The 15,036-nt window shown below is 44.4% G+C and overlaps 1 protein-coding gene across 1 annotated transcript; it reads left to right on the forward strand.

Annotated features, from left to right (window-relative positions):
• Positions 1 to 70: 70 nt before the first annotated feature.
• LMO2 (LIM domain only 2) lies at positions 71 to 6,489 on the forward strand. The gene is made up of 2 exons (XM_017733022.1): positions 71 to 2,655; positions 5,511 to 6,489. Exons 1-2 carry the CDS (start codon positions 2,306 to 2,308, stop codon positions 5,728 to 5,730), a joined length of 570 nt encoding a protein of 189 aa, XP_017588511.1. The 5' UTR covers positions 71 to 2,305; the 3' UTR covers positions 5,731 to 6,489.
• The last annotated feature ends 8,547 nt before the right edge of the window (positions 6,490 to 15,036 follow it).

Consider the following 15,036-nt stretch of genomic DNA (forward strand, 5'->3'; position numbering starts at 1 on the left):
GGCCCCGCGGTGACCGTGTGGGGGAGCTTGGGGAGAACGCCCCAAGTTGTGGGAAGGAGCAGCCGGGAGCAGAGAGGCGCAATTACCCCCGAGCAGGGCATCTCCCACTCGCTCATCCCACCACGGGGTGGTGGGGACGCTCGGCGAGAGAGAGAGCATCCCGCTTCCCAAGCTTGAAGGTTTTCCATCCCGAGGGACCCTCTGTACCCCATCCCCGATCTGCCCAACTCGCTGCAGCCGATCAGTGAAAGGTCAGGGCTGTTGTCTGCGGGTGCCCAACTTCCACGTTTCCATAACGCAACTTCCAAGAGCTCGCAGAAAGCTTTGGTGGGGGCTGGGTGTTCTGCTAAGGGCATGTAGACCGACTTGATGGACGGGGTGTAGAAGATGAGAATTTCCCTCCCTGGATTTCCCACTCAGGGAAGGGACCGGCTCCCGTGCCCAGATCCAGGCTCTCTCCCGGGCTGTGCTCCCGCTGTCCCGCTGGCTGTGCTGCACACCCAGGGATGGTAGCTCAGCACGGAGCCAGGGTCACTTCAGCCCCGTACGTGCTAATTAACTGCACTTAGGCTTGTCTGGGATGGCGATAAGAGAGAAGAAAAAAGAAATAAATTATAAAATCTCCGTTTCCAGATAACGCTTAAAACATCGCTCTCAGTAAATTGAGTCATTCGTGGTTTGTTTCCTGTGAGATACTAAAAATGCCATCGCTTGGAGCCCGGAGCAAGCACATGGGAACTGCTGCTTTTGGGCATTAAATCACTTCATTCCATGATGTTTTACATGGTACATTTTCTTTTATGCTGTTTTTTAAGAAACGCTAATCCCAGCTCCTAATGATGTCCAGCTTTCAACTACAAAGTTTTTTAAAATCTTTATTTATTTACCTGCCGTGTGTTCTGGTGGCTTAAGTGCTGGCTTAGAAATCCACAGACATCAAAAGCCTAATGCATAAACCAGGAATGCTGTTCTGCATAAACATCCGTCGGGCTGTTCCGGAGCTTAGGGCTCTCAGAGAAACCTGGCTTGGGATTCCCAAACACCCCTCAGATGAAATATTTTGGGGTACGCTCCAGAGTTTCAAATAATGGATAATAAAGGATAATGATGTGTGCTTCCTTCAACTGGAAAGCTCTCAGAAGTTGTCAGCGTGGAGCCCACGTGTTAGGAAAGGGAGTACGCGGCCCAAAAGGATAAATTTGGAAAAAGTAGGGCCTAATCATGAGTTCCCCGTGATTTTAATGAAAACTCACAGGATGGAGAGCTGGCAGGACAGGGGTGTTACGACATAACTTGCAGGGCCCAGCAGTTTAAACTTAGAAGGGAGAAACCAGAGCAGAATATAACCAGATAATATCTCAGGGCTCAGCTTGCCTAAATAAAAACTGCAGGATCACTTTCTCAGCCCAGAAGTTCTTGACCAGAGGTCGTTCCTCCCTGCTGAAGAAGGTAATTTTTGCCCAGAAAACTGCTGATCCAGTAAATAAGCAGGAGTAATACAATTTTTTTCCTGTTGCCTGCTGGAAACTGGGAGCAGAGCTTCTTCATCAGTGTAGGTCTCCTCTGCCCCCACCAGCCCAGGGGAGGACAGACCAATGACAGAAGCAAATTGCTTGGGGACTCTGTGCTGGAGCACTGATCCAATAATATGAAAAAATTTGGGGTCCACTCTACTAGCCACAGGTTTGAAATGAAATGAAGCAAGTGCTTAAGGGATGGATCCAGTAGATTTTTTTGATTGACTTCTCTGGGGTTTGGGTGAAGCCCAATACATTGCAAAACTGGGTTCAGGCACCATTGTTTTAATTGTTTGCTGTTCTTTTTTTTTTTTTTTTTGTACAAAAAGACACATTACCCCAAAAGACACAGAAGTCCTTAAGAGCATAGCTTTGAAGAAAATTCTCACTTCTTTTATTAGAATTATCCTAGATCTCCAAGCTTTTTAGAAAAAGGAGCAACATAAGGTGCATAGAGTCAGTGCTAATATCACAATAAAGATTTGTGCCTCCTTTCACTCATGGATGTGTAAATCCCAGATAATTGAGGGATGTTGGCATAGACCCATCCCAGGGGATTCATGTCCTTGGCTAAGGGAAAAAAGAAATCCTGCAGCAACATGAGGTAAAATTTTGGCTTTATTAAAACCAGCAGCGAAACTTAAACCAGTCGGGCAACAGAATCAACTGTTGTATTTATTCATTTCGTGCTGTTCTGAGAAGTGACGCCCTCAAACTTCGTCTCCAAATTTCCGTTTCCCAGCGGAAAGTGTGAAATCCCTTGGGTGCCTTTCTTAGTCCTGGTGCAAATGAGCAAAAACAAGGACACAATCCCTGTCCTAACCTGTCCGACCTTGCGATTTGTTTTGCTTTTCCTTCTCCTTCCTGCGCGGACGCTCTTGGAGTGGCTTTCCCTCGCCCAGCGGTTGTCTCATTCCCGCAGGGAGCCGGTGGATGAGGTGCTGCAGATCCCACCGTCGCTGCTGACATGCGGGGGGTGCCAGCAGAACATCGGGGACCGCTATTTCCTGAAGGCCATCGACCAGTACTGGCACGAGGACTGCCTCAGCTGCGACCTGTGCGGCTGCCGGCTCGGCGAGGTGGGCAGGCGCCTCTACTACAAACTGGGCAGGAAGCTCTGCAGGAGGGACTATCTCAGGTAGGCATCCCCCTCCTCACACCCCCGCCCCCCTCCTTCCCATCGTTTACTGACTACAGCTAGGAATAAGGAATTCATCTGGAATGGCTCTCAAAGCCTGGCAGCAGTCACGGGTGTAACAGCATCTGCAAGCTCAGGTTTGCAGTATGGGCTCCTGTCGTGGAATCCCTGAATTGTTTGGGTTGGAAAGGGACCTTACAGCTCCTCTTGTTTCAGCCCCCCTGCAACAGGCAGGGACACCTTCCACTATTGGGAATTGGTTGCTCCAATTCCCCTCCAACCTGGCCTTCCAGGGATGGGGCATCTGCAGCTTCTCTGGGCAACCTGTGCCAGGGCCTCACCTCAGGGAAGAATTCCTTCCCAATATCCCAACTAAACACCCCCTCTGTCACTTTAAAGCCATTCCCCCTTGTCCTGTCCCTCCATTTCTTGTCCAAAGTCTCTCTCCAGCTCTCCTGGAACCCCTTTAGGTACTGGAAGGGGCTCTAAGGTCTCCCCGGAGCCTTCTCCAGGGTGCACAGCCCCAACTTCCTCAGCCCATCCTTGTATTTTTGGGATTCATATGCAGATGCTGTATAGTATTGCTGGGATTCTTCAGTAAGTGATGGATAAAACTAGAGATTATCTGTGCTGGTTAGATAAACAACTTAGAGTTGTTTATAGCTAAATCTTTAAAAAATTGGGGGGAAAAAAAGCATTTTTAATGGAAATGAAAGCAGTGCTAACATGTTGTGGACAAAGCAGAATTATTTGATAATGTGAAGGATATCAAAAGAACTCCTGGGACTCAGAGTTGTTGGCATCTGTCGTTCTGCACAGACCTAACCCCATAGCTCCAGGTGAGCCATGCAGGGTCAGTGTGGCATTCTGGCAAGCAGAAACTGGGAAAAGGGGCTGAATTCCAGCAGTCTCCCACTGAGCTGGCAATGAACTGGTTCCCCTGAATGGTTTTAAGGAGTTCTGTGCTTCTCCCAGCATTGCCATGGAGCTGAAAGGTGTTTAAACCCAGGTTAAGAGGTGAAAGATCATTTGGGTTTTTAGCATTCTTAAGTCTGGTGCTGAATAAGCAAGAATTTGCACATTTTGCAGAACCAGATCCTACAAATACACTTGTTATGGGTGTTTTCATCAGTAACTCTCTGCCTGCCTGTTTTGCCAAAGTTTGTAAGTAAGGGACTAATTGGAGACTAAGATATTTCACAAAAATTGATAACAAAGGATCTTTACATTCCTGGTTAAAATGTATTGATCTTTGCTGTGCTGGTTGTGTTCCATTTCTTCTCATGGATCCCTAATGTATCAGGGAGGTTTGTGGAACAGAATAATGATATTTGGTATTTTTCCAGCCTTTTTACTGAAGGCTAACTTACCTGCCAATAAAAACTAAACCAAAATCTCAGTGGACTTCCTAATTATGCTGTCCCTGAACTTTGCTGATGGGAATTTTGCCGAGCAGAAATTAAGAACTGAGTTCTGCTAATGGGACCACTTGTAAATCCAGCAACGATCCGGTGTTAATTACACTTCCCAGATACTTTTCATCTTAAAATGGAAGCAACAGGAAATACGGCAATACATTTAATGCATTTTCTTCCAGTGAAATCCAACGGTTTTATTTATTTAATAATGCAACAGATAATATCTTCCCTCATTAATGAAAAATTTGGCAACCATTGTGTAACCTTAGCATTACTTTCCCTGGGCAGAAGTAAACACTGACATCTCCTGGTAGACAAAAGGAATTATGTCCTTTCTCCTTGAAGGTCTCTTAATTTACCAGACATCCTTTTTCCAGTTCAGAAGATGATGTAAATCAGGCCCAGCACATGCAGGAGACGTGTGGGAGGTGGAAAAACTCTTTCTAGAATTAGTATGGAAGTTCAGAAGTCAAACTCAATGGGTGTATACACTGAACACATCACCTGTAGCATTCCTCCCTTTTAAGAAAAAAATACCAATATATTCATGCTTCTTTATTACTGACTTGACTTAAACTCTGCAGAGCATTCATTAGAGGCTCCTTTTCATGGACAGTATCATGAGGCCCTCAGGAGGGTTTCTCCATGTGGATTAAAGAGCAGTCCACATCACAAAACTGTTTGTGCTGGCATAGGTATCTAGGAGGTCTTAGAATGTGTCCTTCTGAAACCCATCAGGAGCGGCTTCATGGATCAGGAATGCCTTCATGGATATAGAAATGATTGAAGGCATTTCCAGTGTGGAGGCACAGACAAAAGGCAGGAGAGCCTTAGACCATGACTTGTCTCAACTCCTTCCCGTAAACTACAGAGCAACAGCTTAAGAAAGGCAAAAATGATCAACAAAAGGTAATTTCTGTTGATCACAGAAGTGGAAGTGTTAGTATGGCACAACTTCAGGCAGTGCTCTGGGGAACCTTTGTTCCTCCAGTTCAGGATAAGGTCACTGATCAGAGAAGTCAATTACATTGATAGATTTGAGTAGATTTAGATTGGATATTAAGGAAGAAATCTTTCCCTGTGAGGATGGTGAGGCCCTGGCACAGGTTGCCCAGAGAAGCTGTGGCTGCCCTATTCCTGGAAATGTTCAAGGCCAGGTTGGATGGGGCTTGCAACCACCTGGGATGGTGGAAGGCGTCCCTGCCCGTGGCAGGGGGTGGAACTGGACGGACTTTAAATTTCCCTCCAACCCATTCTGTGATTTTATCCAAGGTGAAGACCTTGGATTTTCTGTTTCAATTTTGGTTGTTGCAAAGTTTCCAGTTCTGCTTGGCAGCTTTCCATGTGAACTCCCTCTAACTCAGCACTGGTCCTAATGGATCAAGGATGCTGTGCTCTCGTTTTGATTCGGTTTTCCCTCTCTGCCTGTCGTTCCAGGCTCTTTGGCCAGGACGGGCTGTGCGCCTCCTGTGAGAAGCGGATCCGGGCCTACGAGATGACCATGCGGGTGAAGGACAAGGTGTATCACCTTGAGTGCTTCAAGTGCGCCGCCTGCCAGAAGCACTTCTGTGTGGGGGACAGGTACCTCCTCATCAACTCGGACATAGTGTGCGAGCAGGACATCTACGAGTGGACTAAGATCAACGGCATGATCTAGCGTGGACGTGCCTGGCGGTCTGTGACAGACACCTCCCGGGCCCAGCTGCACCGAGGACGTCATCCCTTGAGCTGTGGGCTTTGGAACAGGGGGGAAACACCACGCAGTCGGCCCTTGGCAGGCAGTGCTCCGTAGAATGTAAACTACACCCAGGTGAAGGAGGGAGAGCAAAGCAATAGTAGCTAGACTGACTTGTGTTCACAGTACGGACAGTAACTGACATCAGCTGGCAGTCGGGGACAGACACAGCACCATAACCCATCCTCCCAACTGGAACAGAGTAGGGACTTCTGTAAAGAGATGTTATGACGTTGTCACCTGCAGACTAGGATTGTGCAATTCGGTTTTCTTTTTGTCTTGTTTTAATTACTGAGCTTAGATGACAAGCTCCCACAGTAGGCGTGACGAGGAATGCTGGAAGGAAAGAGCCATCCCTCACGCGGTCATTCCATATGGCCTCACGCTTTGGGTGGGAGAGGAAGCAGCAGAAGGGTGGGGGTTATTTTTGCATGGAATTTTTCTTTTTCCTTTGAGAATGAACAGTGCATCCTCTAGTCCCAAACTCTTCTTTTAAAAACCCTGCTGAATAGTTGTTTTCGGGCACTGCTGTCTCAAGATGAGATGTTCCCCAGATCATTTATATACAAATATAAATCTAAAGAGTTGTTCAACTATTTTATTAACTTAGATTATATCAATAAAATATTTGTTGTGTGTAGTAAGACTCTGCAGCTTTAATAAAAATAATGAAAGATTTGACTGTTGTTCTTTCTCTTTTTTTTTGAGTTGTGCTGGGTTTTTTGTATTATTAATTTTACTTTTTTTGTCTACACCTGGATCCACTTCAGGTTGTTTCAAAGCACAAATGTGAGAACACTGAGGGCTCAGTAAATCCTGTGCTCTTCACGCTAAGAAATTAGATTGTGCTGTAGGACAAATTAGTGTTGTGTGACACTAAGGCTCCTTGGTGTTTATAAGAATGTTTTGAGGCTGGTTCTGGGTGTTTTGCAACAGATTGAGTCTGTCTGATCTTGGGAATCGTGTAAGACTTGTGTCTTTTAGAAAGGTAGCTCATCCTGATTTTGCTCTGGATTATGGAATCCAGGATAATATCAGGAGAGCCAATAAATGTATTTAGAAATAATTCATTTCAGTCATCTTTAAGGTCCCTTCCAAACCAAACCATTCTAATATATCACATTCTCTCCAACTTATTTTTCCTGAGGTGAATAGTCTAAGTTTCTTCTTTCCTGAAAGCTATTTCATGCCTCTGATAAACTCTTATTTCTCATCTCTGGTTCTACATTATTCTTTCCGAGAGTGGGACTAGAACCGCAAGTTGTGTTGAAAGGCACTAAAAGCTTTTCCCACAACTGAGCAAGTCTGGCACCCACGCAGAAGGTGCTTGGCAGGTCCATTCGCTCCATCACTACTGACACATCAGGAATAGCATCAAAACCTATGCATATCTACTTGACTACTCTCAATAAACTTGTCACCCAGGGGATGTCCCATCCACTGATCAGTGACAATGTTCTGCATTTTACAATGGATATTCTGAGAGCTCTTTTCTTGCTTTTGTTGTCACAAGTAGAGCTGGGGACAAAGCCTTTAAATCTTGTTACCAGTGAAACTGGAAACTACACTTAACAAGACCATGCTTGGAAAGCATAGTTTGAGGGTGATGATATTTAGCTGTTTTCCAGTGATATGCTGACCTCTGGAGGCCACAGGCAGCTGGTTATCATTACAATTATTAGCCTAAACTCCTGCCAGCAGAGGCACAAGGGAAACACAGCTATCAGCTCTCTTCATTCACAGTGGCTCCTTGCAAATATTCGGTCCAGCTAGAAACAAAGCCTAAAATAATTAATGAGTTCATTTACACAGCTTGGTGGGTGTGCCCAGGATGCTGAGCTAGGGTGGAGGTGAAAAATGGTCCTTCAGGTTGTGTCACACGTACACACAGTGTGAGCAGTAACAGGGCTGATTTTCATGATTCCACCACACAGAAAACTTTGACTGTAAATTTAATGCAGGGGGCATCATTCACAACTGGGCCGAGATCAGGGAAGAGTGTCAATAGCTCAGGGAGACCTTGTAGTTTTGCACTAAGTAGACCAAGACTTGTGTTTTGTTCTCACCTCAGAAAGTGACTTTTGGCAAGGCAGCTCAATATTTTGCTTTTCATATACCCACCTATAGAATGGAGATGTTCTCACTTATTCCATAAAACTTCCTAATGCAAACGCACTCATTATTTTGTGTAAGGTCTAGTTTACACAGGGCAATATATTTTTAGACCTACTTGTAAAAGGAGGGTCCACAGTGGGGATCATTTTTTTTATAAGACCACCAGTTTTATTCAGTCTGTGTAACTTCAGGAAGAGCTTAAGCTGAACTGGAAAGTGCCAGAAGAGCCTCCACTTGAGCAGCAGTATTGCTCTACCCAAACAATTATACCAGTCTGTTGCTGGACTTTTCCCTGACAGATCCCCAACGCTTGCTCTCCGAGTCCAGGAGGAGAGAGAGCAGATTTCTCTTGGAATTAGCGTAAGCAACACTTTACCTCATCTCAGTTATGTTCCTCCCAGTAAGGATGCTCTCCTGGAACAACAAGAAAATAAAATGTTCCAAAAACAACCGCAGAAATGAAAGCAAAGCTGATTTAAAGTCCTAAGCAAAAAGCACAAAAATCTGAATATGACTTCATCACTGATACTCAAATGTGTCGTCCTTTCCGTGTTTTCACTATCAGCAGTATTTTAAAAGGCGTATCATCCGTCAAGACTCCCCTTCTTTGTCCCCATTATTCAGTGTCATGGCAGGAAGATGAGAGCATTACCATCGATATCACTTTTTTAATTCCCTGCCCTTGAATAAGGGCAATAAGAGCCCTGCATAATAGAGTTTTCAGTGGAGAGAGTAAATGGGAATCGGTTGTTAATTCAATACAGGATCCAGAAGCCGTCTCTCCCTTCTCTTTTCTCAAGGTAATACTCTGCCTCCAATTGTCATTATAGCCGAGAATGAAATTATTTGAATTCTGGACACATCAGCACAAAACCCAAGACTCCCTGCCAATTTCATTGCCTGCTTGGAAGAGAACATCAGAGAGCATCACTCATTTATACGACTGCCAGCCTGAGACTGTAAATTCAGAAAACAAGGAGGCCTCAGGTGCTGCACTTTAACAGGTCTTTCTGCTCCTGAATCACCCCCCCTTTGGCACCCCCATCACACACAAGGTAACATTTTATCTCTGAAAGGCAAAGCTTTCAAGCATCTGCCAGAGCACACGCTCTGTACGGCCTGAATGTGAATTGAAAATGAGACTATTACGTTTATTAATTGGTATCAGTGACTTAAGGCTTTGAAGGAGATTCATGGCACTCGGGAAAATAATCTATAAAGATTTTTGTTGCTCTAAAAAGACAGTGCAGCATCAGCTTATTTCACTTGCAGCAGGTTCATCTCTTTTATGGAGCACATACTGCACTGCAGGCAAAGGGAATTTTAATGGACACTGGAAAAAATTATCTATTCCACTGTCCCACAACAACTAAAAAAAACATGAAAAGACACAGAACAGAGAGATTGGGATACCATATTGCAAAACATTTAAGGCACTATAATTAAATTAAGATTCAGAAGTCTGTCAGTGAGATGATGAAGATTAAACTGGCAGAAAGTTGAACCGTGTTTGAAGCAACTTGTTCCCTCCTGCTGAGGGTTGCTTTGTACCAGGCTAATGAGAAGGCACATCTCGGAAAGGTTCCTAACACACCAGCAGATCTCTGATGGTAATTAATCAATGTGGTTTGCAGGAGCATACATCACGTGCCATTTTCAAGTGCCTTGCAAGCATTAATTAATGTGTTATTGTATTTCTTGCTCTCATTTTAAGCCACAAGCCCTGCCCCAGAGCAAGCCATGCATGACAAATTTCGATTTTTTAAAGATTTTCAGGGAAGAGATTTTTCTTTTTTTAATGAAAATATTGAGTGCACTTTTCACTAAGTGCTCTGTGATCACCTCTGCTCTGTATCTGGCATATTCTGGTTACATTTACAGCTGGGCATAAGGCAGAAAAACCTGTAACCAAGGGGGAACGGGCTGCAAGAAGGTTGATTCCTGTGGAGGTGCTGGAACTGGAGGAGAGGCAACAAGGAATGTTGCAACAGGAGCAACTAGGGTGATGGAAAGCTGTTGCTTTGCAGTGTTGAGAGAGAAATAACTTTTGAAAGCCATGACCCAAAAGAAATAACTCCTTCTGTAGTCCAGTAGCTCTGTACCAGCTACATTTCATGTGATTCCTGAGATGTTTCCTCTTCAGGTCTGCAACTTCTTGGGTTGGTTGGTAAAAATTCCTAGGGTTTTGGTTTTCTCCCCTCCTCAGATGCGTCTTGCATCTTGTCTCAGGCAACTTCACCAATGTATTTCATAACAGCTGTGAGCTGGTTTTGAGATACAGAAATGCTTTACTTATTTACTTGTATTTTAAAGAAACAATCCCAATAAAGTGAAATTCTCCTTCAGTAAGGCAGGTAGTCTTCAGTCTGGCATGGTGACAGCTCCCCGAACTGGTGCTTACCATGTTGCTATCTCATGAAAAAGACCCAAGACCTGCAATCATCAACCTAAAGATGCTTTGCAACGCCGGGAAACTCTTGGTGGGCTCTAAGATAAGGCTCCATCACAATGTGCCTGTGATTTTTTGCAGTCCATGGCTGTGAGCAAGCGCCAAACGAGCCGTGATGCAGCCACCCTGGAATTCTTGGAGCTGGCCCAGCAGCGAGTGTGACCCAACATGCACGAGAAGCGTGCTGTCCAGCTGATAAGGAAACGTGCATCAGCAAATAATGGCTTGTTTATCCAGTCAAAACTGCTCTGGAGGAGTGCAAGCAGAAAGAGGCCGGGTCTGCACTACACAGATAAGAGCTCTGACCAAAAGGATGACCAAAGGTCACACCAGGCCTCCTGGAAAGTCCCAAAGAGAAGCTTTCAGTGGGAATGGATGACTAAGGGAATTGCAAAGGGCTTCTGGAGGCTTTTATCTGTGTGCTGCCTCTCCAAATCCAGCTCAGCACTTCGGTCATTTGTTGTTGCCACGCTCTGATGAACATGCTCTGGCTCGAGGAGTTGGGAGCCAAAAAAACCCCACCACTGCAGCCGTGACTGACTGCCCGCCTCGTTAACAATCTCAGCTAATGACCTAAGGACAGTGTGTGGAGTTGAAAAGTGAGCTGCTATCTGGGTCATACACGTGGGGTATTTTCAGGTCAGGAAAGACTCAATAGCAGGAGTTTTGTCCAGGGGTGCCTCATTATTCTCTATGTTCCTCAGGTAAAGGAAGACCTCCTGAGCTCCCACACAAAGCAAGCAGGGTCTCAGCACTTTCCATGGGATCATGAAATATTCCTCCAGCCTCTTTCAGCAGAGTCTTCCACACATCCCTTAGGCCATGAAACATCTCATGACATTGGGAATCACACACAGTGAAAACGCTGGAAGTGTGTGAAATTAGAAATACTCCTGAGGCAAGAATCATGCCTTTCTATGCCATCCATGCTCTCTAAAGTAAACAAACTTTATTTTTTATACTTTCCCAGGTGAATGTTTTCATTTGTAGTAGCATCTTCTATTTGATTTATGTGAGAGGATGATATGAATAGAAAACCAACTTGGAGCTAAGCAATGCTGTGGAAGAATAAAACTTGGCTATGCCAGTTTGTGTCAACACGGAATCTTTGATCTGAGGAAAAAAGCCCAGTCTATCAACATTGCGCTCCAAGTGGGATTCCAAACTCTCCAGACATACATAAATATTTCAGGCCTGTTTTGGAACTAAGAATCTGAGGCAAAAAGATTTGCTAATAACCAAAGACAAGCCTGAAGCCACAGAGCACCTTGATTCAGAGCGGGGAGGACCGGACATGGCCTTTTGATAACCTCAGGCAACCGATGCAGGCAAAAGCATCCACGTGGGAGATGGCCCAGAAGGATGAAAGCTGGGAGCAGGCTCCAGTTGCTTTGTAAGCACCAGATGAAGTCCGTTGGTTGATTCTTGGAGATTCCTTGGACTTCATTTGACTGTGGAGCTGCCAAGGCTAGTTTACCACTGTGTGAAATTAGGGAGAGGCAGCGTTGGTTTATCCTGGGTCTATGTGGCCCTAACAAGGCTGGGATTTTTTCAGCTGTTGTTTCCTTGTGTCAGCAGGCAGCTCGAAGCTGTGCTCTGTCAGAGATCCCATTTGTTACTAAAATGTCCAACAAGCTGCCATGCAATACTTAGTTTATTCACGTAGACATTTCCCTGGAGTTCTGGCTCTGATCCCTCCCTGTCATCTCTCACATCTCATCTGAGATTCGCTCTTGTGAAGCCTAAAGATGCCATTTGTTAACAGTTCATATGTAAATCCCCCACCGTTCAAAGGACTGCTGAACTGTCTTTATGTTTGTGTGATTCACTGGAGTCACTGCAGGATCATACAGCTCCCATTTTTAATTTTCTTACCCTGCCCCTTCCGTGTTCTTTATTACAGTCACTCCTTGTGTTCTGGCTAATTTTACATGATCAGATTTCCAAGCCAAGGTCACTGCCTGGTTATTCCTGTGAAGCCCTGACCTTATTGCATCTTTGCTACAGCAAAGAACAAATCCTATAAGAACAGTATAATAACAACACAAATTTTCTGGACTTCAGCTTCTTTCTTGCTACCAATTCCCCAAGCTGCCTCCTCCCCTCGAAGCCTCAGTTTTGCCCATGTATTAATGTCCATTTAGAGCACTAAGAAGCTGATCTTGTGAACAGCAGACCATTCCCAAAAACCTTAGCACATTAGTCGAGTATCCAGAGACTCAGCACCCGGTGGTGAAGATCCCCGGTGTGTCGTTTCATTAGATTTTCAAGAAGTAAAAATAAATGAAGGATGCTAAAAGCCTCATCATCTCTCACAGATTAAACATGGCATGCACTGAGCAATCTGAGAAATTTTCAGCCTGACGAGTACCTCTGATCTATTTGGCCATTTGGGCTCCATGACTGGTGATAATGGAAGAAAAATTAGGCTCCATTATTAAAGTGGAAAAGAACCTTTATGTCTAGGCCGAGCTGGAAAAATTCCATGATGACTTATTGGTGTCATAGTTTCTGTAGCTGTCAGTTTTTTGATGGAGAATGCGAAGGCTGCTGTGGGTAAAACACTGAAATACTACAATTTTATGTGGGTTTATGTTTGGTTTAGGTTCTGTGGGTTTCGTTTGGTTGATTGCTTTTTCTTTTGTTGTTTTTGGTTTTTTCCTTCAGTCTCAGGAAGAGATATTTCTGTTTTACTATGCTTTTTTCATAATTGTTAGGATATCCATTAGGAAAGTAAAATGCCAGCCATTTCTGCACTGGAGGAGCCTCTAGCCTGACCAGGGGTGATAATCAATTTTTATAACTAACTCCAATAGCTCCTCCACCTCCATCTTCACCACTGCCTAAGCCCTCAAGTAACACCTTGGATCTATGCAAGTGCTAGAAGCAAAACTATCCAGGCTTTTGGCAAAACTTGACAGAAATAAAGAATTATGGACCTTCTCTTGGCTCTGCATTACTAGATTTTCATGGGCTACAAACCCAAGGAGAAACACAAGTAATATCATTTTATTAGCATTTAAAATATACTTTTGCTATTGCGTTTTCTTCTCTACGGGGAGCTTTACAATTACAGAAATTATACAGGACAAAAATCTCCCCAACAGCTAGCAATAGTGCAGTCATAAAACCACCTCCTTGTTCCTTTTTCCAGTTCTTATTTGAGCAGTGTTGCTACAACAATGAATTGATGCATTAAAATCCTACTGTTACCCAAAAAACAAGACAGAAAAGAAAAGGATTTCTAGTGTAAAATCACGCAGAAGAAATAATTCCCTCTTTCATATAAGAATATTTAACTCACTGAAAATGAGGGGCATAAAAAGAGTAGCGTCTATTTTTCTGTGCAGCTGTCACACATTGCATGGTTTTTTCCTATAAAACCTGATCCTGAAGATGCAATACATTTGTTTTTATTATATTCAACTCAGTAAGTTTATTTTCCCATTCTCAGTTTTGCCCACTTATTGCTGTCTATCTAGAGCACTACGAAGCTGATCTTGTGGAAAGTAGACCATTCCCTGACCAAAAATCTTAGCACGTAAGTTGAATTTCAGGAGACTGAGGGCTAAGTTCTGAGGGTCAAGTTCTGAGGGCTGAATATAATAATATAAATTTCCTGGACCTCAGCTTTTTGTACTCCCAGGTCCCCAAGCTGCCTCCTCTTCTCAGAGTCTCACTTTTGCCCCGTTATTATTGTCCTTTTTAGAGCATTAACAAGCTGATCTTGTGAAAAGTAAAAATTCCCTGAACAAAAACCCTTAGCACATTAGTTGAATTTCAAGAGACCGAGGGCTGAGTTCTGAGGGCTAAGTATAGCTACAATACAAATTATCTGAACCTCAGCTTCCTTCTCACTACCAATTCCCCAAGTTGCCTCAGTTCTGCCCACTTATTACTGCCCATTTACAGCACTAAAAAGCCCATCTGGTGAAAAATAGACCACTCCCTGAACAAAACCCCTTAGCACATAAGCTGAATTTCAAGAGACCAAGGGCCGAGTTCTGAGGGCTGAATTCCGAGGGCTGAGATTTGAGTATAATAACAACACACATTTTCTGGACCTCAGCTTTTTTCTCATGAGGGCTGAGATTTGAGTATAATAACACACATTTTCTGGACCTCAGCTTTTTTCTCACTACCAATTCCCCAAACCACCTCTTCCCCTCAAGGCCTCAGTTTTGCCCACTTATTATTGTCCATTTAAATCACTAAGAAGCTGATACTGTGAAAAGCAGACCATTCCCTGACCAAAAGCCCTTGGCACATAAATCGATTTTCAGGAGACCAAGGGCTGAGTTCAGAGGGCTGATTTGGAAGTTCTGAGTTCTGAAGGCTGATTTCGAGTTCTGAGGGCTGATTTTGGAGTTCCTAGGGCTGAGTTCTGAGGGCTGATTTGGGAGTTCTGAGTTCTGAAGGCTGATTTCGAGTTCCGAGGGCTGATTTTGGAGTTCCTAGGGCTGCGTTCTGAGGGCTGACTTGGGAGTTCTGAAGGCTGATTTCGAGTTCTGAGGGCTGACTTCGGAGTTCCTAGGGCTGAGTTCTGAAGGCTGATTTGGGATTTCTGAGGGCTGACTTGGGAGTTCTGAATTCTGAAGGCTGAGTTTCGAGCTCCGAGGGCAGATTTGGGAGCTCCGAGGGCAGATCTCGGAGTACCGGGGACG

Source organism: Corvus brachyrhynchos, unplaced genomic scaffold (genome assembly GCF_000691975.1).
Source record: "Corvus brachyrhynchos isolate BGI_N302 unplaced genomic scaffold, ASM69197v1 scaffold315, whole genome shotgun sequence".
Lineage (NCBI taxonomy): Eukaryota > Metazoa > Chordata > Aves > Passeriformes > Corvidae > Corvus > Corvus brachyrhynchos.